The 27721-nt window shown below is 38.8% G+C and overlaps 1 protein-coding gene across 28 annotated transcripts in view; it reads right to left on the bottom strand.

Moving 5' to 3' along the window:
* The window catches only part of LMO7 (LIM domain 7), a 309870-nt gene that overhangs the window by 48190 nt on the left and 233959 nt on the right, over nt 1–27721 (bottom strand). For 11 of the 28 annotated variants that reach the window (XM_015121212.3, XM_077973782.1, XM_077973783.1 and 8 more), the window contains 7 exons: nt 16308–16338; nt 14986–15099; nt 10531–10729; nt 6842–7094; nt 5623–5904; nt 3186–3905; nt 2180–2209 (listed from right to left, as the gene is read on the bottom strand). In XM_015121212.3, the coding sequence (XP_014976698.3) occupies nt 2180–2209; nt 3186–3905; nt 5623–5904; nt 6842–7094; nt 10531–10729; nt 14986–15099; nt 16308–16338 (1629 nt within the window). Of the gene's footprint in view, nt 1–2179; nt 2210–3185; nt 3906–5121; nt 5326–5622; nt 5905–6232; nt 7095–10530; nt 10730–14985; nt 15100–16307; nt 16339–27721 lie in introns of those variants that run through there. The other 17 variants (XM_077973779.1, XM_077973778.1, XM_077973780.1 and 14 more) reach the window with 4 other exon arrangements.

The following is a 27721-nucleotide window of genomic DNA, read 5'->3' as shown; positions in this document are numbered from 1 at the left end:
ATTTCTATTTTCTTTTCACTGCAGCAGATCTACTTAAGAAAAGTACCGGTAGGCCAGGCCTGATGGTTCACATCTGTAATCCTAACATTTTGGGAGGCCAAGGCAGGAGGAATGCTTAGACCCAAGAGCTCAAGACCAGCCTACCAGCCTGGGCAACATAGCAAGACTCCATCTCTTTAAAAAAAAAAAAAAAAAGCCCTGGTAACTGACAGACTATACAGAAAAATCCTTTGTTATAGATTTGACTTAATTGACTTCAAGTGGTCCAAAACACACTTGAGTTTTCTGAGGACACATTCATATAATAATACTTTCCATTGTTTGACACATCGTGCATTATTCAGTCTCAATTTACAGACAATCTTGCTTTATTTGTGTAGTTACCTTGGCATTGAACTGCATGCAGAACAGCCTTTAAAACAAATATTGTACTATCCGAACAACTATCTTGGGATAGAAAACATTTGCTGCTGTTAGTTCTAATCCAGAAAAATCTTTAGCTTTTCAAGTTTTGGTTTTAGGTTTCTGTCTTCTTTTCTAACTCAGTCATATAATTTACCCCTCACTATGGGGAACACATCCAGCCACTGAAATGGTTGTACATGTTGGCATTCCCAACACATACTTGTACTCTGGGTACTTGTATTCCCTTTAAGAAAAGCAACTATTTCTGAGAGCTGCTTACATTATAAAGTTATATTTAATTTACAAATGAAAATTTTTCTGAAAGTTACAATTCAACATGCTTAAAGCTGCAAAGAGATTTTTAATCAAGTTAAAACAGCTTTCCTATGACTTGAAAGTAGCAAATGCTTAAGCTTCATGCAGATGAGCTGGAAAGGGGATAATGTGCCTTTGCATGGCACACAGAAAGTATGCAGGGACCCTGGTTTTTAAAATCAGTGGCTAACAAGTACTTGCAATTTGTTGCCTATGGCTCAGTTACACCTTTGGCATCTAGAATGGTTACATTGCTTTATGTTTAGTAGCTTCCAACATTTCTGAATTATCAAAATTATAAAAAGCTATCAAAACTAGAGATTCTTATAGATGAAGTAAATCCTTGTAAGGGAAGACACTTAGCTACTAAGGCCTGAGCAGATTAAAACATTTTCATCCTTTAACTCTCTTCCTCTTGCTCAAACACTATTGGCCCTTAGATACACAAAGTTACAGAAAGTTTGGTGGAAAATATTAAGATACAGCCACCTTGTGATTTTGTACTAAGAATGAATAAATGATTTACTATAAATGTAGATTTTGCCTGTAATGCCAGCACTTTGGGAGGCTGAGGTGGATGGATCACCTGAGGTCAGGAATTTGAGACCAGCCTGACCAACCTGGTGAAACCCCGTCTCTACTAAAAATACAAAAATTAGCAGAGTGTGGTAGCATGCAACTGTAGTCCCAGCTACTTTGGAGGCTGAGACAGGAGAATTGCTTGAACCTGGGAGGTGAAAGTTGCCATGAGCCAAGATTGCGCCACTGCACTCCAGCCCAGGCAACAGAGCAAGACTCCGTCTCAAAAAAAAAAAATATGTAGTTTTTGCGACAATGACATTAGAAATTAAGAAGATTTTTGCAGTTTTTGAAGGCCAATTTTGCACCATAAACATAACCATATTATACCTTTTTTTCCTAATCAGGAATCTTGAAAATATAATACTTCCAAATACCACCTAGGGAGGATTAACGCATCCCTACTAATGAAGTTCCCAGTGGGCCGATTATATGGATAATGTCAACTGGGTGTATTCTAAACTCGAAGTAAATACTAATATTCTTTTTCCATCGCTGATTTTCTAAAATGTAGTAACTTGGGCTTTAGCATCCATAAATCAGAATTTTAATCCATGTAGCAACCAAATACCAAAATATATATACCTAAACTTAGGCAAGTGCTTTTGTTACTTTTAATCAACTCACTAAATTTTTAAAAAGGAAAAATGAAGGGATGGAGCTAAAGTTTAAATTTTTAATAAAACAATTTTGTCATGCACTGGGCACCAAGACACAGAAATATTGCCATTAGGTTGCAAAACAAACATTTCCCATTTAAAAAATCTCATGCACAGCACACAACATCCCCATTTAGTGACATGCCATGCCAGAAATACAGTAAATTATACAAAGAACAAACAATAGGCACAGATTTTTTACTGTGAACCACATAACTTACCCATTCTCACCATAAATCTTTTGAAAGAGTCTAAGAAACCAGAAAACCAAAAATTAAAAAGTCATTTTTCCCAGTCATATTAGTTTCTAAACATTCAATGTCTTTCACTTAAGAATCTAATTGGAAACGGACAAATCTCAAAAGGTCACTTCTTCCATCACATTCTTGATCATGTCTCAAGTTCTCATCAATTTCCTATCTCAGGAAATTCAGATTAAGCAATATGAAGAATTTCCTCAATTTACTCTGAGCTAACAAATCCATAAGAAAAGCCTTCCCATTGTCAGGAACTGTTAAGTTAGATTTGGATCCTCTAATTTTATTCAACCTAATCAGATTTGTCCATCCCTAAGTTCCACAAACTGAACATTCATCAAAAAGGCAAGTTGCATAATACGAACTATCAAAATGGCCATGATTACATACACACAAAATTCAGCAGACAACAAATACCATTCATGCATTTTAACATCAATGTTTACACTGAACTTTATAAATAAAAATAAGTTACAAATGATAGTCCAAGAAACCTAGGCCAAAAAAAAAATTTAAGTTAAATGAAATTTGCAATGCCATATTTTCAGGGAAAATTTTACCACCCAAAAAAATCAGACACTCTAAAATGTGAGCAAGACATAAAACCAAACTATCACCAGACTGTTACAGAAATGCCTGAACATGAGAAGTCCAGAAATATAAGTTGGAAAACATTTTTATGAAACTTCATATTGGTGAATAGTACCACAGTACTGCTTAAGTCAAAGGCAAGGTTTATGTATATGCAGTCTTAAACAGGCCTAAATAAGTTATTTAGAGATATGCAAATATGGAATTGCACTTTTTCTACAAAATGAGCGTTTTTCAAAGCAAATTAAGTTTTACAGGATGCTTCAAAATGGCACGCGACATGCAGAGTGGAGCAACATGATGAGCTGCTTTCTTGCATGAGAAAAGTTACACAAGATCATCCATCACAAGCAAAATCCTTGCAGAAGCACACTCTGACCTCTCCACCATCAGCCTTTTCTTGTGCCTAAGTCTGCTGGCCTCCCGGATGGCCTCCCATCTCTGCAAGTCGGCCTCACTGCAGGGGCCAGGGGTGAAACTGACGGGAGGCACGGCGGTTCCCAGTTTCCAGGACTGAATCTTACGTGTCAGCATGTCATCTTTCTTCTGCCGATATGAAGGAACTAATATTCTACAGCTATTACTTTTTTCTTTGGATGGGCATGTCCTTTCAAGTACACAGAGAAATTTTGCTTGAATTTCTGGAGGAAGAGTCCAGGGTTCGGGGAAAGGGACTGGGTGGTATCTATCTGGAGCCCCGGACAGCGGTACTTCTTTCTTCTGTGCTGGAATTCGGCGAACAATCATATCATCTTTTTCCAAATCCGGAAGTACAAGTTCACCTTCTCTACACTGTAAAATTATATCTCGTTCTACAGAATCATCTTGCTCAGAGAACTTTCTAAAGTCTTCAAAAGCTCGGAGAACATATGGATTTGCATGGAAAGCCCCAGTCTTTCTGACAAAGAAATCATCATTCTCTAAGTCAGGATCCAGGGCCGCCATCTCCAGGTCATCTCTTCTATAGCCTGGTGCATAAGAGAGATTCTTCCTGCGGGTTATGAGCCTTGGGCCAGAAGTGGGATCAATTTTGGTATGTGTTTCAGAAGACAAGATGTCATCAGAGTATGTTTGGAGGGCCTGAAGCAGTAAAAACTGACTGATGCACAGAGAGGAAAAAGGAAAGAGAATCTTATTAAGTTTGGGGAGAAAAGGTAATTAGCAGATCGACTAGCCAAAGGTAATTAGCAGACCAACTAGCCAGTTACTGAGGATAAATTATTTTAGAGGACCATCGCGGGACTCTTGCTAGGAATAGACTAGCATTTAATCCAACACCCATGACTTTCCTGGATACTCTCTAAAGAAATAAGAGCAGAGCATACTTCTCAGGAAAGCTGGGCACCATAGAGGCCATGGATGGGGCTGGAGTATAGACTAAGTACCCCTCCCAGGCACACAGAAAAGCCACTCCCTGGTACCCTTTTTTCTTTTCTTTTCTTTTCTTTTTTCTTTTTTTTTCAGATAGAGTTTTGCTCTGTCCCCCAGGCTGAGTGCAGTTGCGCAATCTCAGCTCACTGCAACCTCTGCCTCCTGGGTTCATGCAATTCATTTCCCTCAGCCTTCCGAGGAGCTGGGATTACAGGTGCCCCCTACCATGCCCAGTTAATTTTTGTATTTTTAGTACAGACAAGGTTTCACCATTTTAGCTAAGCTGGTCTCAAACTCCCGACCTCAAGTGATCCACCTGCCCCGGTCTCCCAAAGTGCTGGGATTCCAGACATAAGCCACTGTGTTTGGCCCCTGGTACCCCTCCTTCCATTTGCCACCGTGGTCTAAGTGCCCCCTGAAGAAGAAGGAATAATCTTTGAAAGTTTCACAAGTTGGGCATCATGCACTTTATGCAATACGTATATGTAATCAGCCGGAAAAAGGGAAAATGAATTGCTCTGAAGTTTTATAAAAGAGCTCAAGGAATCTTTCCTTGGCATTTTCCCTAGACTTGCCCTTCTCAGTCTCTACCTGAAAGTTATTTCCTTGTTCCACATCTCCACACACACCAAAACTGTAAAATTAGGTAAACTTTCTAACAAGCCTTTTTGAACTGGCTTTTCAAAAGAACTGCCACATGTAAATATATCCTGTCTCACACATTATTGTGCTAAAGAAGAATGTTGAATCCTACAGACTTCCAAGCTGATGTAGTTGCACAGAAAGCAGCATGTTATACATTATGCTTTTGTACTAAGTCCACTAAATGAGTCAGGTTTCCTGATTCAATGCAATCAGGTCCCAGGTTAATGGAGCAGCAGAAGCGGGCAGAGGGGTGTCTGAGGCCAGACCCCCAGCAGGCAGGCTCATGCAGACAGGGGCACCTGGGCTCATCCGAAGCACTACTGCTTCTCCTGGCTGCATGGGAGTCCGGTGATTTTACAGCCCGTTTGGCAGCTAATTCCAGCAAGAGTGAAGGTCTTTGGCAGTTGCTGTCTAGCCTACGCTCTGCTTTTTGTGCTCTACTAAAAACGGTGGCGCTTCTGGCAGAACCTGAGTCCTCATCCTCAGAATCTGAATTCCTTCTACTGTGAGTGACATGGAGAAAAGAAAGGAGGAGGGAATGAGACAAAGAATTGGAGAAAAACAGAACTACTAAAAATAATGCCGTGCGACGACTATGTATGGAACAGGGCTTTTTAAGATCTAGATCCTCAGGTTTAAATTTAAACAGAAATTCATTTCCATTATATAGGTTCTGTAGATACTAGAGAACTAATTAGACTTTCTCCCTCTCTCTCATTATTATAAAAAACATGCACATAGAACCCCAGCTGGGGTACTGAATGTACAATGGTGTAATAGAAACATGCACAATGACAAACCTGAATCCCTGAAATTCTTTATACCATGGCTTATAAGTTTCCCTTTTTATTCTTTTCCAGTTCACATCTTCCGGGATCCAACATTTGGGAAGAAACTGATCAAAAGCATTCCCTGGGTTTGGCATGACTGGAGTGAGCTTGCGCACATAAAGATCATCCTTTACAATGTTGGGTATGCTTCTTGTCTTTGCTTTTTCCTCTTCCAAATAACAAGAGGACTTTGAAGCTCCTTGTACAGTTGGCCAGTTCTCCACATTGGTGCCCCAAATCCTCCTCTGATTACTGTTCAAAACATCCAACTGGTTAAGACACTATATGAGCATTTGTGACACAGCACACAAACAGCATGCTTTCTGGTTCACAAAGTTTACACCACTGTGAACAAAGCAAATTAGTTCCCATTCTCATCACCACCACAACTCCTAGGACAAATTTATTATAACAGCATCTCATTTTAATTCAAGGATAGCTAGATACACATGGGCCAAAGATACTTCATTAGAAGCTGTGTTAAAAGAAAGAGGCACATAACAAACAATTTGGGGTGTTACTTTCTGAATTAAAATCAGCAGCATGATAGACAGCTGGATCCAGGACAAGTATTTCTGACCTCGTCAGTCCATACAGCCCCATGGCGAACATATCAGCAGGAGAAAGTATTTGCGGACAAGAATTAGGAGAGGTGATTTTTGAGATGAAATTCTGGGGCCTCTTTTTCACTTGGAATCTACGGTTGGCTAAGTCATCCAAAACTATGTCAGGAAACCTTCGTTCATCCTCAGAGTCCGAACCACTTTCAAAACCGTACGCCTCCCCGTGAGAGGAAGCTGGATTTGCAAAACCACACTCTGTTCTGCTAATTTGCTGAGAAATTAAAGGATTCTTTTCATGTCCACTAAGATCAATCAAAAAAGGAAAAACATTACATGGCAGGGCTCATCATGAACAATATAAATTATCTGGTAAGCTGAAAAATACCAATAAACTGAAGTCATGCATCTAAAAAAAGACCTAGCAAATCACATGCTGACATTCTAAAACAGAAGAAATGGCTTCAAGATATGTATAACTAAAAATAGAGGGATGAAAAATATTCTCACAAGTCAAGCTTAATATATGATCTATGAAACACATTTAAGAGCCATTCTTTTTACCACATTTAACATCCCACCACATTCGAAACGCATACGAAACTCAATAATCACACCCATTTCAGTACCTCGAAAATGTTCCATCTGCTTCTGTATAAACCGGGCTTGCCCAGCTTCTTCTGTTATCCTCATGTTTGTCCGGCTTTTTCTTCCTCAGAGGTGCTGGTACATAGGATGGCTGTCTACTTTTGTTGGGTAAAAAACGATTGAAGGGTAACGCAGTCTTTGGCTCAACAGCCGAAATCCTTCGATACGACATATCATCTTTATTATAATCTTGCATCTTGAATGTAAATTCCAAATCTGTGTCACTTTCAAAACCTATAAAGGAGGCACAAGAATTTGCTTTACTCTCCAGATTATTCGCCTAACTGAAACCCACACAGTGCGCCTGCTTTGTCTTTCCCTTAGAAACCCAGTGCTGCCACTGCTAACTGCAGGGAATATTTTTAGAAATTTGTCACGAAGTTGTGATAAGATCCATTAGGAGGAACTTGCTTTGCATACTGGAGGCACATGCAGTACATTCTTTTGCTGTTGTAGGCTCTAAGCAGAAAACGTCCTGTTTTACTAGTGAGCCCCTTTTCTTCTCGATCTCTGTCTCCATGATTTTCCATAAGATTTGTTGATGTAATACATAGAAATAAAATCTAGCAATGGAGTCACAGATACTTAAAACAACATGCAAAAGTAATTCTAGGGGAACTCAGTAATCTAAAATAAGGCATGCAGCTATCTACAATATATATGTGAGGGGAGAGATCAGGAAGGATGTAGAAAGAGAAGCAAAACAACAACAAGAAGCTTGTAAAGGGTCTGGATAGATCCGATGAACCAGAATCAGATATTAAATATGAGGTTGGACTGGATGACTTCTAAAGTTCCAAAGGAATCTCAAGTCTTATGCCCAAATGAGAGCACAGAACTCACAGTTTCTTCTGAGTGGCCATGGAAATTATACTGGGAACCTTGTATTATGATTCAAAATCATTTAAACACAAATTCAAAAGAACACCCTTTGATACACCTCAAGGTCAGATAGATACAAATAGTAATCTGCTTTCTTAAAAGAAGAAGAATAAATCTACTCTTTTAAAGACAAAGGAAGAAAAGGGGAGAGAACAACACTACAGATCCAAGCCAAGTTGTCTCTCTTTCCCACCCTTCTTCTCTTCCCGCCTCTTGTGCATTGGTAAAGGTTTGGAAGTGTTACTTGCTTCTCACCAGGGTTCTCTCCGGGCCTGGCTGTGCACAGCGCCTGACAGCTACAAGCTCTCAGCAGGTAGAGCACCTGCAGGGTTAACCTGAGTTAAAGGCAGTCTCTTCCCCTCCCTCCTGCCTGGCAGGAAGCTACAGTAAATAACACCGAGAACAGTCTACAGGAAGTCGCTTAACATACAGCTGTGAGACAGGGACACGGTAAAAGGAGAGTAGAGTCTTGGTAAAAGAGAGAAAGTAAACGCAGCTATGACCATGAGGGGTAGTAGTCAATAAACTGGCGCTTTCTTTTTACCACCTTCTAAAAAATCAGACATTTATCTCTCATTTCCAATAAGTATATCAATTACTCTTGCCAAAATCTATACATGAGGAATTTTAAAGTCATAAAGAGACCATTTTACTTTTTAAGATAAAGTCTTTTTTTAGCCCAGTACAGTACCTGCAGATAATTTTTCCCCCCAAAATATCATTCTTGATATGAGTTTTCATGTAAAACTAGAGAATGTGACATTGCAATTCTGTTATCCTAAAAATATTACCCTGTATTATAGCGCTCATCAATTTAGGACTACAATCTAGAGGGTAGCAGTAGAATTTTAACACGCTGATCACAAAAGAGTTTCATCATCCAGGTGCCTCCATCCCAGGCTTTTTTTCCCTGCTTAGTTGTAATTTCCAAGACTTCACTTCCACACTCTTCAAAAAACGTCTGCAGCCCCATTTCCAAGATCAGAAAGGAATGTGACAGTAGCCCTCTGCTTTTGGTTACATGGACAGGTGTCTATTCCAACTAGGATCTGAGAAGACGCCTTAGATTCCACACCACTGGGCGGGCCACTGCATCTGAACTGACTGAAGCCCGCATATTCCCACATGCCCTCTATCTTTTCCCCTTTTATTCCTTGGCTAGATATAAATTCCATCATTACATGGAGTAGGTTCTTCAGTCAGGGCAAAGAAATACAGCGGGTTCAGAATTTCAGCCTCTGCTTTTACAGCTTTAACCACTCAGATGAATCACATACTCAGATTCATTTCCTTAAACGTATTGGAATCGTCATCTAGGCTATGAATCTGTCACACCTTGACAGCAAACAGCCAATACATGTGGCAGTAATTACAAAGGTTAATGCTTAAATAGCCTTTCACATTTTTTATTTTTAAAAACTACTACTCTAAAAGATAAAGCATTCAGGTTTTTTGTTACCATGCTTAATAAATTGTTGATTGATTTTTTGGAAAACAAATTCACAAATATGTTGTATTTATATAAGTTTCACCTCAGAGGCAAAACAAATAATAAATTCTAGTTAATGATGTGCATACTGAAGTATTTAGGACAAGTGTAATATATTCTGAAATGCCTCAAAAAATAAGATGATTAAATTATAATAGAGAAAGAAAGAGGGAGGGAGGGGGAAAGAGAAAGAGAAAGAGAGAAAGAGGAGAGAGAGATGGGTATAAGCCAAATCATGCATAGTAAAACATCATGGTGGAATTAGGTGACAAACACATGTGTGTTTACTGTACAATTATTTTAAGTTTGCTGATTTTTGACATTTTTGTCATAGATATGCCAGGAAAAATATCTAGAAATAGAAAAGTAATATTCCAAATACACAAGCAATGTAAAATCCCTAACAATCAAGCAGAAATTCACAGCCAGAACTCAATGTTTTCACGTTGATGTCAGTAGAAGCATATAAATATTTCAAAAAAACTTTACTTGTGATTTCAATCTAGTCAAATCTGAATAGCTGGAGATGTGCAGTCAGAAATTGCTGATGCTATACCCAGTAGCCACAGGAATAAGATGTGCATTGAAATAACTGAACTGACCATAAGCTTGGGATTTTGAAAGAAGGTTCCTTCCCACAACAAGATGTCTCTAACATGTTCTTTTCACACTTGCTCTGTCCTAGGTTAGCTCTGACCCTGAAAGGACCAAAAGAGGATTTCTACCAGCATGTTATGTGGTGGTATATTATTCAGTCTACAAAGTTTAACATAATATTCTATCATGATAGATAGCAGTCATTTCTTCTCATCTATAGAAATAATTGTAAAAATATCTCTCTTGTTTTTGCTTAAGAGAATTTTTTTAATCTTTTGAAAAAAGCCAAGGATGAAAGTTACTCAGAAACTAGAAGAGATTTTTTTTTTTTTTTTTTTTTTTTTTTTGCAGAATCTTATATTCCTTTCTATGTTTAGATATATCAGTTTATAGAACTCGTGAACACAAATTAAGCCTGAATCTGGAGACAGAAGAGCCAGGATAGATTATCACTGATAAAACAGGTCACAATTAACTGTCACCTCCCAGTCCTTTCCAGAAATGAAACTTTTCAAAAATGAAACTATCACCATCATGAAGGAGAAAAAAATAACAAAACCCCCAGTTATACTTGAGTCTCTATGAAAATCCACTTCTAAGTGAAATTTCTGCCTAGTTTTTGCTCCATTTTTCTATTCTCTCTTGCTCCCAGTTCTCCCTTGATATGCAAACAAATAAACTGACAGCCAAAACACAACACACCTTCACGCCCCCCTCTCAACGTGATATCAGAGGAGCAGCTTGTCAATGACCTCGAGCCCAAAGAGTCCAAGCTTTCAAAGGAATCTTCTCTCTTATGGTGCCTTGGAGGAGCCAGAAATTCTCCACGTTCAGGACACCAGATGTCACCGTAGCCACTGTCCCTGCCACTTCTTTTCAGGAAGCTGGAGTCTTCAAGTGCCTAAAGAAACATTTTTTAAAGAAGAGTAAGTTAAATAAACTTCCAAAAAATATCATCAATCGGTTATTACTTGCTTGTTTGCCTAATTTAAATTGGGTTTCATTTGACATGTAAGGCAATGAGGTTTCTGTCGGACATAGAAAAAAGCTGATGAAAAACAGAAAATAAATTTATAATTGTTTCCCCACAACTGACACAATAAGGAGGTATTCAATATTCAAAGTAACAATAAGGAGATATTCAATATTATTTAATAAACTAGTACATATGTTCTATTCAAAAATAAGGAAAATTACTAGTTTAATGAAAGTTCACAGAGTAACACTGAAATGCTAAACTCAGTTATTACAGTTCTCCAGCAATAAATGTGAAAAGAGGCAAAGAGAAAAACTAACCTTAACTTAGTCATCCAAAAGGAGATAAATCAACAAGATTATATTCACTCTATCTCCAGGAAATATCTGTGATGGCTTATATAACATAAAACCTTAACAACTGAAGTTATTTAACCCTCCCCCCCAGAAAAATAAAAAGGAGCAAGTGGGCATAAATTTCACAGAATTCATGTACTCTCACTAATTACACAACCTGGTTCTAAGGTCCTGGCAGCTGGCTTATTCTTCTTGTTGAATCAAGGGAAGCATACTTGTTTGCTGACATATATAACTTATTTTCTATGGACCTAAATAAAATATTAATTTTTTCTTTTTTTCTTTCTTTTTTTTTTTTTTTTTGAGATGGAGTCTCGCTCTGTCGCCCAGGCTGGAGTGCAGTGGCCGGATCTCAGCTCACTGCAAGCTCCGCCTCCTGGGTTTTGGCCATTCTCCTGCCTCAGCCTCCCGAGTAGCTGGGACTACAGGCACCCGCCACCTCGCCCGGCTAGTTTTCTGTACTTTTTAGTAGAGACGGGGTTTTACCGTGTTAGCCAGGATGGTCTCGATCTCCTGAGCTCGTGATCTGCCCGTCTCGGCCTCCCAAAGTGCTGAGATTACAGGCTTGAGCCACCACGCCAGGCCAAAATATTAATTTTTTATTGGCTCATATAAAGGATACACAGAAACATCACAAATGATGTTAACTGTAGGTTTGTGAATTATATAGAACTTACTCAAGATAAGCACTTTTAACTAACATTCTTCGGTGAATGTTAGTGACAAAATATAACCTGGCTTTTTAAACATTAGGACGTGAGTAAAATTTACAAAGCCCATGGTGTAGTCCTGACTTATAGTAATCAATGAATATCTAGTAACTACAATGTTTTATATGGTGAAGATAATTTTGTCATAGTAAAAATCAGAAATGTTACTTTCAGATGAGCTTACTAATACAGAGACAATTTAAAGAACCTAGTAATTACTAACAACCAAACATATTATGTGAACCTTGATTAAGTCATGATTCAAAATAAAAAGTGCTATGAAAAGTAGCTGGAGACAAGTATGAAAGTTTTAATGTCAACTGAACATTAGATAATGGGGAATATCTAAGTTTTCTTAAATATAATAAACATTGTAGCTATATAGAAGAATATTCATATTCTTAGGAGATGCATACTGAGTATTTGGGGAGAAATACACCTGCAGTTTATATTAAAATGGTTAAGTAAAAACATAGATGGATGGATAAACACATATGTAGATAAAGCCAGTATGGAAAATTGTAATAATTGAACCAGATGGTGCACATCTGGGAATTTGTTGTACTCTTCTTTCAATTTTTAATTATAAATATTTTCAACATATGAAAAAGCTGAAGAGTTTGCAGTGAATAATTAGCAGCTGTCTCAGGCATACTTTTGATCTAATACCGTCAATTCATGATTCAATTGTCTGACAACTGTTTGGAGCACTAAAAAGGTCTAGCAGATTTCAGGGGGATTTCATGTGCTTTAGATGCCGACACCCTGCCATTAGAGCTGACATCCTGTCATGAAAATGCTAGTGCCTACCTTACATCCTGCTACTTCCAAGCAGATGGGGAAGCCAGGCCTAGTGCTGGTGCCGCCAAAATGCTTCTCAAAATACAGAAAGGCTTTTTTAAATGTAAGTGTTTAGATCTGTCAGGTTTCTTAGACACTTAGTTGTTAAGGCCTCAGAGTTCAACACTCAAGATAGATGTTTGACCTCATAAATGTTAAAGTTATTGATGACAGCCACTTCAGTTATAAAATAACCTTTGGCCCTGGTGCCTGGCTTTTAAGGAGGCACCCTGACAAGTCAACTAAAATGAGTCACCTCCAACTTCTAAGATGACTGACTGAGGTGCTACAACTTCCACCAATGATTTTTTAACTGGTATTTTATATAAGTTTGTAAGCATTATCCGGTTAAATGGGAAATGCCTGATGAACACATTGGTTTTGATTTTAACAGAACTGATACAAAACATACGATATAGTCACATGCCTCTAACAGCTACCCCTACTTTATTATAATGGAATGGAACCACAACCATAGTTTTATAAACCATAAGGTCTTCATCTGCCTCCTCTGGTTTTGAAACTGGTAACAGGAAACAGTCTTTGATAAAGCATTCCTGGCATAGACACTGTACCAGGATGATTCAACCTAAGTCAGACTGTCATTAAAAGGACCAAAGGCTATAAAGAGAACCCTAGTACAGAAGCCAAAGTCCCACATGGGTTGTTTTTTTTTTTGGTTTTTTTTTTTTGAGACACAGTTTTGCTCTTGTTGCCCAGGCTTGGCTCACTGAAACCTCTGCCTCCCAGGTTCAAGCGATTCTCCTGCCTCAGCCTCCCAAGTAGCTGGGATTACAGGCATGCGCCACCACACCCAGTTATTTTTGTATTTTTAGTAGAGATGGGGTTTATCCATGTTGGTCAGGCTGGTCTCGAACTCCCAACTTCGGGTGATCCGCCCGCCTCAGCCTCCCAAAGTGCTGGGATTACAGGCGTGAGCCACTGTGCCCAGTATCCCACATAGGTTTTAACCAAAAGTGTTATTAGCTGAAATAACTGTAAGGCAAGGATTTCCCCGTGCTCAAAGCCCCCTGAAATTCCTCCATTAGAGTCTCACTATTCTTCATTGCAGTGACCAATATGCTCACCTATCTTAGACAATTGTGCTTTATGAGGTTAGGTAATCTCTCATGAGTGTTTTCCCAACACTTAGTACAATCTGTATGCATGTTAATATCTCAGCTATTTCCTGAATTAACTTATTCAAGGAATTTGAATAGAGTGTTATTGACTCCTTACATTTTGGTGGTGAACAGGAATACCTGTATCTTCTAGGCTCTATAATCCCATCTCTTGCTATAATACATGTGGCTGGGCCCCTAAAGATCAGGGTAGGTGCAAGCCAAGGTTATCATGTTCATCCTGGCCTAAAATTTCTTTCAATCACAGCAACTAATATTTATTGCAACCTTACGATGTGCTACAGACTAATGCTAAATGCCTTACTGGTGTGGTATCATTTAACCATTAGAGAAACGCATGAAGCAATGAATACTAATTAGATGATGAAATACCATTGTGACTACACAAAAGGGCTCTTCAGAGTCCTACAAATTTCCCTGAATAAATACCCCTACCCAGAGAAATTCGTTTTTCCCATGTGGATCTTATAAATGAAGATTTGGCAGAACTACAGTCAGTCCTGGCACTTGGCTCTCTGCAAACAGTCCTCAAGCATTCAAAAGGCTGTCACATTGATTCCAAAATATGAATGAGTAGAAATGTGTATAAAACAAAGGATTCTAACTTAAAAACCTTATATCAAGTTCCAGTTAACACCATGTCCTACTCTTTAGGAAACAGAGGCAACATGGTAGAATTGTGGGGATATGAAAGTGTGAGCATTAAAGACCATCATTTATGATAAGAACACACTACTACAAAGAAATTGAGTAAATTCCATGCGTGTTAACAGTCCAGGAAGCACCTCTCTACTACAGGTTGAGTTTACAATGAGTATAGAAATACTTAAGCTACATAAAGTGTGTAAGGAAGGAAACCAATGCATGTGTCATCAAATTACATAGAATTAAAAGGTAAGCAAGTCTCTCTACCTTGGAAATTGCTCTGGATTAGATCCAACTCACTCCTTGATGGCAGCATATAAAGCCAGTAAATGAGTAACATTCCTCTTTACTCAGTCCAATCGAGAGTGGGACAAAGAGAGTCAGAGTTGCCATATTTGTTATAGAGGAGGAGAAGAAGAAGAGAGGAGGAAGGGAAAGTAGTGATACTGTATTACAGCAGTAATCTCACACAGATGTAGTTCACCTACCTTCGTCAGGGCTTGTCCTAAAAGATTCTCAAATGCTTTCAAATTAAGATGGGGACCATTATAGTATGGGTTGCTTTGTGCTTTTCTTCCCAGCCAGTACAATGTTATCAAAACCTTAAAAAAAAAAAAAAAATCCATGAATAACAAGATCAGTCGATTAGCAACCAACTGCAAGCTCAAATGTAGGTGAGTACTGTAGATAAATGATAGCACATATTACTCTGTGGGTGAAAAGTAGACTTTCTTTTAAGTTTATGGGAAAGGGAAAAGGCATTAAAAATCTTAATTTTTCTTGCTAAATTTTCCTGTCTCTGAGCAAGTTCTTAGACCAAAAGTCCAGACTCCAAAAGGTAGTCATGCATATACCCTACTAGTATATATGAAGAAGGAAAAAAATAAGAGAAAACACAAATGAAACTTTTAAAGCAATCAATATTTTTTCATTGAACTTACAGAATGATCACCTAAACATCAATAATTCTCAGCTTCCTTAATAAGGATGTTAAACTTTTTAATAAAACTGCAACATTTTTAGATACTCTTGCAATTCCCATAAAATATTGTAAAACGTATGAGTCTACATTGATCAATTACCCAGAGCCCTTAAACATTCAGTACTTTTCCTTAAAGTCTAAATTGGTAGTTTCCTATTTACTCCCATAAAAATCTTAAAATATGTTTACTTGCCTTTAGCATATTACTAACACATAACAAACAGCTTCCTAAATGTAACCTATCCTCTTATACCACTCTAACCAAATGTTTTAAAATTTTATTTTATTTTAAGTTCTGGGATACATGTGCAAGATGTGCAGGTTTGTTACGTAGGTAAACGTGTGCCATTGTGGTTTGCTGCCCCTATCAACCCATCACCTGGCTATTAAGTCCCACATGCATTAGCTATTTATCCTGAGGCTCTCCTTCCCCCCATCACCCGACAGGCCCTAATGTGTGTTGTTCCCCTCTCTGTGTCCATGAGTTCTCATTGTTCAGCTCTGGAATACTATGCAGCCATTAAAGGAAACAAGATCATGTCCTTTGCAGGGACATGGTCAGAGCTGGAAGCCATTATCCTCAGCAATCTAATGGAGGAGCAGAAAACCAAATACCACATGTTCTCCCTTATAAGTGGGAGCTGAACAATCTAACCATATATTGTAATACATACATTTAAACATATCTACTGTTTGTAACTCATTGGTTTGTAACCAAAAATTTAATTAGAAAAGAGATGTAGAGTATACTTTTAGATTCACTGCCTTCTTACAGAACATGGAAGTGAAAACCACTTATAATGCTACATTAAGGTAAATGTATCTTACATTTTTCACTCTCCTATCAGTCTCTTCTTGCCTGTAAAGAAAGAAAATATCTATTAGGTAATATCCGTGAACCTTAAATTATTAATTATAGCTAGAAAAAAACTCATTTTTATTCTAAAGTTCTATGAATATTAATATTACATGGAAGTTCAGATCTCTTAGAGCTCATATTATCTCCATCAGAAGAATTTTTCCATATTCATTGATTCGACAAAAGTATAATGCATTGATTTTCTGTATTCATTGATATTCATTAATATAATTGTCAGTTTTCTATAAAAAGCAGTGCTGTTTTTTCATTTTATTTGTTTTAGTCTAATTTTTAAATATGTTATATGCATTTTTTGTATTTCCTTCTTAAACAAGGTTTAAACCCAACGAGGGGGGATCAGTGTGTTCATGAAAGAAAAACTGGGAAATGGGGGGAAAAAACCTTAAAAACACAAAGAGGCCGGGTGTGGTGGTTCACACCTGTAATCCCAGCACTTTGGGAGGCCGAGGCGGGTGGATCATGAGGTCAGGAGATTGAGACCATCCTGGCTAACACGGTGAAACCCCATCTCTACTAAAAATAAAAAAATTAGCTGGGCGTGGTGGCAGACGCCTGTAGTCCCAGCTACTCGGGAGGCTGAGGCAGGAGAATGGTGTGAACCCAGGAGGCAGAGCTTGCAGTGAGCCGAGATTGGGCCACTGCACTCCAGCCTGGGCGACAGAGCAAGACTCCATATCAAAACAACAACAACAACAAACAAACAAAAAACATACACACACAAAGAAAAATAAAAGCGACTTTGCACTGAGGTTTTTTGGGGTTTTTTTTGCCATCATCCATAAGGTTTTTCATCCAAGTTCCCCAGAGCAAACTGCTCAGAGACTTTGACCCTGCAAATGTTGAAAAGTGGCAGTTTAAAAAACAGCCATGTACCTCTGCCTGAAGAAACTTCACTGTATTATAAGAATCATGGGTTTTTTGCTCACATATGAAAGGGTATGATACTTATGGGAGAAGTTAAAAAGAGGCAGATGTCACCACAGTGTTGAAGAAGCAACAAAATGCTTCTTCACAAAGGGATGGGTCATCTTAAAAAGAAAGCACTTCCCCTCATTAGAGACACTTAAGCAGGATCGGTATGAATTCAGAGACTTGTAGAAGCCTGAGTGAGAAAGCTTCTAAGTGGCCTGTCCAGTCTAACAGTACAGTAGTATATTTCAAGATAAAATATACACACATCTATATATGCATGTAGAAGACATCAACATAAAACACATATATATTCATATATACAAAGAAAAAATAAAAGGAGAATGTGAGTGCACAGAGACAAATTTTTAACTTAACTTTCAAAGAATCAACAAGCAACTAAGACCATTCCTTTTCAGAAAACAAACATGTACTGAAATGAACCTAAGAATAGCATGCACCTCTCACCCACCTCCCAAAACAACATTTCAACAATGAAATTCATGAACTCTCACACTACTGATGGAAATGTAAATTGGTACAACTACTTAAACTCTTAAGTCACTTGGTAATATGTATTCAAGCTAAATACATTGATATTATACAACCTAATAATTCCATTCCTAGGTATACATCCAACATAAACGCTTACATATGTTAACAAAAAGTTATATACAAGAATGTTTATCACAGTACTATTCATCACAACAAAAACTAGAAGCAGGGTCGATGTCTTTAACATTATAATAGATAAATTATGGCATATCCACATAATGAAATATCACATGGCAATGAAAATAACCTTCAACTACATTCAACCACAAGTTCAACCTCTCAAATAATGGAAAGAAAAAGAAGCCAAATGCAAAAGAGTTCCGGTTGTATTATTCTATTCATATAAAGTACAAAGACAGGCTGAACAAAAAAATGCTGTTAGAAGTCAGGGCAGTGGTAACCCTTGTGGGAAGAGAATGACAGAAGAGATTAGAAGGGGATGGGGCACTAGGATGCCAACTGTTTATGCTTCGATCTGGAAGCTGGCTACCTAGGTGTGCTCAGTTTCCAAAAGGTATTTACGTTGTACATTTATAATATGTATACTTTTCTGTATATTATCCTTCAAAAAAGTAAACAAGTAGAATAAATTCCACAGCCTATGTGCTCAAACCATAGCTTATCTCTTGAGTAAAAAGAAAATTATCTTACAAAAATCCACAGCAATGGCTGGGTGCAGTGGCTTATGCCTGTAATCCCAGCACTTTGGGAGGCTGAGGCAGGCACATCCCCTGAGGTCAGGAGTTCGAGACCAGCCTGGCCAACACGGGGAAACCTGCCTCTACTAAAAGGACAAAAATTAGCCGAGCGTGGTGGTCAGTGCCTGTAATCCCAGCTACTCAGGAGGCTGAGGCAGGAAAACAGCTTGAACCCAGGAGGCAGAGGTTGCAATGAGCTGAGATTGCGCCACTGCATTCCAGCCTGGGCGACAAGAGCAAGACTCCATCTCAAACAAACAAGCAAACAAACAACCCAGCACTTTAACTTAGAAGTAGTAAGTGGGGAAAGTCACTAGAAACTGACAACAAAAAATAGCAGAGTTGCAAATATATAGCCCCTTTTTTAGACTAATAACCAATATACACATGTCAAACATTAAATTAGCCAAAGCACAAAAGAACCATCAATGCCCAAGACAAAGAATGCACTGGGCTGAACATCCTCCCACTTTGATCATAAGCACACTCAAGGCAGAAGGAAAAACAGAGCTCTCTTGAACCCCTGACCTCATTTCCACAGTCCTCATAAAGGTTTCTAATCCAACACACTCGTTTGCTTTTCACTTTTTATCATGATAAAACAATCATTGGAAATACAAGTGATGTCCTATTCTGTGATAAACACAATAAGCAGTGACCCTTCCATTATTACCTTTTACTCACTTTACATTCCCTTCTAAATATGAGCATTTATAACATGCTCTTGGACATGATACATGGACCAGCCAAATTAGTGTCCCATCTCTGAAATGCAAGGCCAGGAATTCAAGTAGTCAATGATTTGCTGGAGTAAACAGAGTTTACTCTGTCACATACAAATGTAACCCACTGCATGGAAGTCGGTAACCAAGCAGCTCCTTTGCCTGTCATGTGGCCACAGGGCATAACCCAAAGTCCTTTAAAACAGAACTACTGCAACGGTGAAGGGGAAGTTCACAGTAACGCGGGTAACACACACACTCCATGAACCAGCCAACTTACTGCACAACACCTCAGAATGAAATATAAGACAGCCTTAGCTCCAAAGTTGGATAATTCTTCTATAACAAATATGTCCAAAGTTGACATGGTCTGATACCATCTTCAAGTGCATGGGCTTTAGAGTCAGATCTGGGTCTCACCGTGTTCATTCAGCAATTTACTTGACTCTCAAAGCTTTGGTTTCCTTCTGGACAAAGCAGGGATAATGCGCTCTGTTTCAGTAGATTAGAAGGATATTTCCTTCTAATGGTGAAGTGTTCATCAAGAAACAAGCCAGGCACAGTGGCTCATTTCTGTAATCCCAACACTTTGAAACACCTAGATGGGAGGATCACTTGAGTCCAGGAGCTTAAAATTAACAGCCTGGAAAACATAGCAAGACCCTGTCTCTTAAACAATGTAAAAATTAGCTAGGCACAGTAGCACATGCCTATAGTTCCAGCTACTTGGGAGGCTGAGGACAGAAGGATCTCCTGAACCCAGGAATTCAAGGCTGCAGTGACCTATGACCGCACTACTGCACTCCAGCCTGGGCGACAAAGTGAGACCCTGTCTCCAAAAAAGGAAGAGAAGAGAGAGGGGGCAGAGGGGGAGGGGAGAGACAGAAGAACCCATACCTGCATTGAAACCCAAATCTACAATAAAAATGGGTACAGATGAAATATTAATAGTTTCAAAAAATACCTATCTTGGGTGTGTTGATAGCCCTTACTCTACACTATGATCAAAGAACAACAATTATTACAAGGCTGGAAGCTATGTGACGGCGAGGCCCATCACTAGGCCCCAATATTTAGAATTGCAACTAGCCCACCTGACACACCCAATCTCTCATCCGTGCTTTATTTTTGTATTTATAACCATCTATTCTATGCATTTTTTTCTCTCCTCTATCTGAATCCAAAAACTTTTGTGATTTTGTTCACTGCCATATTCCAACTGCCTTAAGACAGGGTCTACCACTTGGCAAGCACATAAAAATATTTGATTAAAAATGCCTTGCACAGTACATGGCACACAGATGCTCTCAAACTCTGGTTAAATAGTTTATTTAACCTATAGAAATGTAAATTAGCAAGAAAAAGCCTGAAATGATAAAAGCTCAGGGGATAATAAATACTCATACGATGTCAGAGAACAATTAAATTGCATTAACCTACTTAAAATATGTCCAATTTTGACTCAAATTGTATTGATACTCATAATTATGCTTCTTACTAAGCTGTTATCCTTAAATTGCAATAAAATGGAATTCTTTAGAATCAAATCAATAATCCCTCCAAAAAACAGATACAGAAACAAAGATCAAAGTGCTCTGTACAAACTTCAAAGGACTGAATACAAAGCTTCCATGCTGGTCTATGTGATGAAAAAGCTTCCTAACAGAGCTCTGAAAGACAGAGCCCAAAGAACCCATACCTGCACTGAAACCCAAATCTGCATTAAAAATGGGTAGATATGCGAGAGGCGGAGCTTGCAGTGAGCTGAGATCACGCCACTGCACTCGAGCCTGGGCAATTCCATCTAGAGAAAAATAATAATAATAAGGGTAGATATGAAATATTAATAGTTGCAAAAAAAATACCTATCTTGGGTATGTTCACAGCCCTTACTCTATACTTGGATCATACATTAACTTTTAAATGTTTAATATTTAAGAAATAGCAAATATAGCATAGATATAATATTCCACTCTATTAATGGAATAGCTCTGATGATTCCTTTGCTTCCTGGCAAAGGGCCAGAAACTATAAGCCCACCATGGACATCTGAGCTTTCTGCCAGAGAGTAGGAACAAGGGAGCCCCCAAGCTCTCAGGTGAACTCATCCAGCTGTAATCATCTTATCCTCACTGCTACTATGTTGCCTTAGAACCAGGAAGCTCTAGGTCTGATTCTCTTTTCTTTATCCAAAGGTTTTAAAATACTAGTAGCAAATCAATCAAGAACTATCATTTCTAACCAAAGGACCGAGGGAAAAAAAGTTCACACAGATGCTGTGGCTCTTCAGGGATCCCAGACCGGGTCCTTCCCTGAGGAAGAAGCTTGGTTGAGTGCAGGACTTTAGGGTTCAGACCTCCAGTGCGTAAATTCTGGCTGCACTTCCAGTAGCTGTGAGAACTTGACTGCATCACTTCACTGTCTCCAAAGCCTCGCCTGTAAAATTGGAACAACAGTACCAGCCTCACTGGGCTTTAGTGAGAGATTTAAAGAATGCTTAATCAAAGCAGAACAAGTGAGTGAGACAATTCAAGGCTATTCCTTAAAATTATCCACCTCAACCAAACTACTAGGGAACAGGGCAGTGGCTGGAGGACAGTCAACTCCGCCCCTTCCACCCCCCACACACAGTTTTCCTCCTCAGAAGAGAAATTTCTGTGAAGAATAATTCAAGGCACTCTTTTATGTTATACTTTCCTTGCGCGTTTGCCATGGAAGGCTTTAAACAAGGAAAAGAAATAATATCTAGAAGGTTAAACCAAGAGCAAGGCACACTGGCATGGTATTATCATTGTCCAAACTTCCATGTTGGCCCCAAGCCAGCCCTCCCCACACATCCTTGGTTTACCAGGGCCTGCCTTGGCCAAATACCCTTAAATTTTCCAAAATCTGAGGGAAAAGGTGCCTACACAGCCAAAATGTATCTTCATTTATGATCGAGTTTGGGAATAAGGTGCTAATGGATGAGATTATAGTTTTACCACAGTGCACCAGCCAGTTATGTTCTAGGGCTAGGGCTGCACCAAAAATATTTCCAAATACCTTCTGTTTATCCAAGGAGCTAACTCTGGGCCCATGCACATGCACCCAGCATCGCCTTCCCCAGAGTATCTTTGGAGCATACTCTAAGGAGTCTGCGTGTGGGCCCCGACAGCAGGGAGCTGGAGCCACGCTGGCCACATGGTTGTATCCCAGAGTCCATCAAAGGCCTAGCTAAGAACAGCCAAGCATTTAAATGTTCACATATGAGCTACCAAAGCCACTCACAGAACCAGCTCAGCAGATTGGGGCCAAGACAGACGGAAGAAATTTTTCCCCACATGGGAGTAAAGCTTCACAGAATTTGCCACAGAATCCCACTGCTCCGTGTTCCTCTCGCATGTCTTAGTACCCCTCTTCCTCAAGGTACCAGCATTCTCATTTGCAACATTGGAAGGCCTGATCTCCCCGTGCTCGGCCTGAATAACATAACCTCCTAGGTGTTGAATTCTTTATGCTCCAAAATCATCTCTTCTCCCCAAATCCCAGCCCCTATCCTGTCCAAGCCAACCTTGTTTAAGATCAAATACAGTTTTCTGACTGAATCATTATACAGGGAAACATGTATGATTAAAAGCTCAAGCTGGAATTGTTGACAGAGTGGGAATGCTTTTGTCCAAAGAATCCCTGGGGAAGATTTATCCATATCCTAATAGAAAAGGTAAGAAGTTTGAACTCACCTGCCCCCACACCCAGCTTCCAGCCCATGCCTCCATGGTTAACAGGGAATCTGAAATTCTTAGGGCTCAAGCAGAGGTAACTGCCCAGTTCAAACTCCACCCTGCTACCAGAATAAGTATCCGCCTTGCTTTGTTGCCCGGAACAACTGCAACTCATGAGTGATTCTGTCCCCAGGCCTCTACTTCCTGAGTCCACTTCCCAGAGCAAGGCGTGGATTCTTCCTACGGACCCAACCCTTCAAAAGCCAGTTCCAGCCCTGCCCTGCCCTGGGTGGCACCAGCTGACCTGGGAGTTGCCTCTTGGGAAACTGGACTGATATTAGAAGAGCTGGGCTCACAAGATACTTGGTCCCTGTCCAAGCCACTAAGTAATCTCTGCTCTCCAGTTGTTGCTTATGCAGTTTGGCCACCTGTTCACAACTTTTAAAAAAAATCAAGAAATGAGGCCCTGAATCATGATTTCATAAGCAGTCACAGGAAGAAAAAGTATACGGACTGCATCTGGTTTAAATATGTAAGATATGTCTGGGGCAAGAGCGGATGCATGTGTGGCAGTGGGAGACAGTAGGGAAAATTCAAAGCAGAAGTTTTTCTGAGGACAGAGCAGTGGGTTGTTTTTTGTTTTTTTGTTTTTTGTTTTTTGGGGTTTTTTTGGCAGAGTTTTGCTCTTTTTGCCCAGGCTGGTGCAATGGTGTGATCTCAGCTCACTGCAACCTCCATCTCCCAGGTTAAAGTGATTCTCCTGCCTCAGCCTCCCAAGCCGCTGGGATTACAGGAGCCTGCCACCACGCTCGGCTAATTTTTTGTATTTTTAGTAGAGATGGGGTTTCACCACGTTGGCCAGGCTGGTCTCAAACTCCTGACCACATTTTTATACATGCAACAAGCCAGTCTATCTGCAAATGGGAGAAAAGTGCAGGTGTCATAAGAAACCCTGAATGTACTAAGTGAAATTTTAAGAGGCATAATGAGAAAATAATTTCTAATACCACTGTCTCTAAGGGAAGGGGTCATTGCTCTTCAAAACCTAGGAATCAAAAACGGAATTTAGGAATACATCAGGTACTGGGCTTCTTGTTCCACTAAATGAGGTTCTATTGTTCTATTAATGGAAGCTCATCCATCACATTATTTAAAATAGAGAAAAGTGCAATCACTATTCTCTCATCACTGTGTCAAACAAAAGAGATACGTGAATAAAACAAGTTGAAGATGAATTCTTAGAATATTTCACTTCTTTCCTTCTCTCAAAAAAAGCAAGCTGCATTAAAACGAAAAGTAAGAAACAGAACCTTCCTCCTTCCCTCCCACCTTCATTCCTAAAAATGAAGCTGCATTCCATTTGACAACCTCTCAGTGACGTTAGAGGCGTGTGACTCATTGGTTTTAATCTGCCATTGCCACAAACACGCTATAATCATTGTGGAAACTATTAAAGTGACACTTGAGAAAATAACATCATCCCCGGAGACAATTAGTGAGCCCAAATACATGAACCTGACAATTTCTGTACTTACTTATTTGAGAAAAAACTTAGAAATTCAACACTTTGCCCTAGCAACATAATGCCTATTCCAATCTTGACAAGTGAATAAGTACCCTCTTGTTAAAAATAATTTGTTATTAAATTTCACAGCTCTCCCACACATTACTAAGAATAGCACCGTTTCACTTGAAGAGAAACAAACCACACACACGTGCATTCAAAGACACGGGCACACAGTCCCACTTAAGTAACACAACAGAGGAGTGCCGCTGCAGGAGCCGAAAGGTAGGTTTCGTCCCTAACCCCCTCAACCAGAGACTTACCATGCTTCTTTTCTACTTTTTGTAAAATGCCTGTTACTACATAAAGCTGATTTCACAACTGAGACTCACATGTATCTCCTCATTAGATGGTAAACCAGAAACAGAGTGCATATTAAGGTGACTACTGAATACAGAATTTAGTATCCACTATGTATGATCTGTTAATTAAATGGAGTTATGACATTCGGTTATATAAAATGTGTTGAGGGAGAGACTAGATGTCAACCAAATAAACTTACACATGATTTTTCTCCTGTGATTAATAAAGGCAAGTATTATATTACATAATTAAGTATAAAGTAGGACTTAAACAGATCACAACCAGAAAGCACTTCATTGATACTATGTCCTTAAGATTTTTAAACTGATCTTCCAAACAGTTTAAAAGTTGACAATGCTAGGTAACTGCAGCAATGAAAATAATAGGCTTTGTTTTTAGACATGTTAAGTGTGAAACACTTAACGTAAAAATGTTAAGTAGTTAACTTGGTAATTAGACATTCAAATAAGATACTCAAGGTAGAAATTTAGACTAGAGACATAATCAGTGGAGTTACCAGCATAGAGATGAAATATAACCTCATAAGACTGAATGGAATCACCTAGAAAATAAGTAGAGAGAGGCCGGGGGGCAGTGGCTCACGCCTGCAATCCCAGCACTTTGGGAGGCCGAGACAGGCAGATCACAAGGTCAGGAGATCCAGACTATCCTGGCTAACACGGTGAAACCCCTTCTCTACTAAAAATACCGAAAAAAAAAAAAAGAAAAAAAAAATTAGCCGGGCGCGGTAGCGCAGCCTGTAGTCCCAGTTACTCGGGAGGCTGAGGCAGGAGAATGGCGTGAACCTGGGAGGCGGAGCTTGCAGTGAGCCGAGATTGCGCCACTGCACTCCAGCCTGGGCGACAGAGCGGGACTCCGTCTCAAAAAAAAAAAAGAAAGAAAGAAAAAGAAAAGAAAAGAAGTAGAGAGAGAGAGAAGTGGTCCAGGGATTGAACCCTCACAAACCCAATACTTAAGGATTAAGAAATAGGGGAGAAACCAGCAAGGCCAACAGAAGGGACAACCAGGGTGGCAGGAGTGACCACCACAGCGCAGGCAAGCAAGACACAGACACTTTATATCAATCATTATCTGGGCTATTCTACATTATGTCCTTTAATTCACACAGCAATGTAATGTCGAGACTAGGCAGAGCAAACAGTGCTATTGAGAGGTGGAGCAGATGAGGGGTGAGGGTGAACTAGTGGATCATCTTCTTACCCATCTTGACATCTCATACACACATTCACACCACACACACAATTACTAAATTACCAGTGACGTCTCTTCAAAGGAGGACAAAGAGTAGAGATGAGTATTAACATCAACAAAAATCTTCTCCAAACCACTGATATTCCTGAAGATACAACTTAAAAGAATATTAAACTAGACATTTCAGTTGTCCTTCCAGATTTGATCCCATGCTCAAAACCAATATAAAATTTGATAATATAAATCTTTTAGCTTTTAGGATCATGATATTGGAATAAAAATAAAGTTGCCTGGTTATACGTTTTCATCCAGCTGTTTCTCAAACTGTACCATTTAACAGGAGAAACTCGCAACATTTTAATAGGTTTGAAGGTCAAAACATTTTTAAGAGTACTAATTCTATGCTGTCCTCTTGAATACACATACTAGCAAATTAAAATTATGAGAAGTCCTATAACAAAGACTTATTTTACTTACACTTTGAAAAATTTATTTTTTTGACGAACAGTTTAAAAATCTTAAGGGCATTAGTATTAATGAAGTGTTTTCTAGTTGTGATCTGTTTAGGTCCTACTTTATACTTAATTATCTAATACAATAGTTGTAATAATTGCCTTTATTAATCACTTTATATCAATCATTATGTTGCATATTCTACATTACCTCCTTTAATCCACACAATAATGCAATGATTTTGACATTAGGAAACTGCAACTCCAAAGGCTTAAGAAACTTTCCCAAGGTTACCAAACTATTAAGGTTTGATGTGATTCATAGACTTTCCCAAGACCCTGTTTTATTAATAGTATGAGTGTAATCACAAATATTTTCTACCATACTATATTTTTAAAACAAATTACTTCTTTCGTAATCCCAAAAAGTTATCTTTGTAATATCCTGAACTATAACTCATTTTTTTCTCAAAGTATTGATTCAAACCCTGTTGCCAATAATTTCCTTCTAAATCTGTCACCCAAAGACAATGGTAGAAGTTCACCACTGCCATTTTTTTCTGACAAAATTTAGATATTTTCCACTATCCTGTACATACAACACACTACAGAATTTCACAAATAAAATATTGCCGAAGCACTTTTTAAAAGACTTATAAGTAAATGAAATACCATCAATTCTCATACTGAGAGATCAACACTAAAGTATCCATTTCCTGTACTTTACCACTGCTGGGTCCTTATAAGTAAGATTTCTGCAAAACAAATATCTATCAACCGAAAATAAACAAGATTACAAAGCAGGCATGTACAAGATTAAATAGAAAAATCTGTTAATTTCCTGAAGTTACATTTTATTATCTTAAAAAATAAAGATAATATCTATCTTTAGGTTTTGTAGAAATTAAACATTTAAAATGCCTAGCACAGAAATACTTGTTTCCTTTCTGATGCAGATGGAAGTTCTCTGTAAAGCATAAGCTGATGTAAATTGTTGTTTGTAAGTTATCACTGCACCTCTTCCTTAGCTGTGATTTAATATATATTAAATGTGCTGTGTGATATGAACCCTGGTCAAAATAATGCATGCCAAACTATGTATGCATGCAACACTTTCAGAAGTCTGCATATTACTTAAAAATAAATTATTCTACCCTGCCTATAAGTGAGACTTGTTTCAAAATTTTAATTTTCAACCATGAGGAAAATCAGTACCCTCCCCAAATGAGATTCCAAACCCTCAAGT

The sequence above is a fragment of the Macaca mulatta genome, chromosome 17 (assembly GCF_049350105.2).
Source record: "Macaca mulatta isolate MMU2019108-1 chromosome 17, T2T-MMU8v2.0, whole genome shotgun sequence".
Classification (NCBI taxonomy): Eukaryota; Metazoa; Chordata; class Mammalia; order Primates; family Cercopithecidae; genus Macaca; species Macaca mulatta.
Note: the sequence above shows the minus strand (reverse complement) of the source record. Positions and strands in the feature narration are given on the sequence as shown.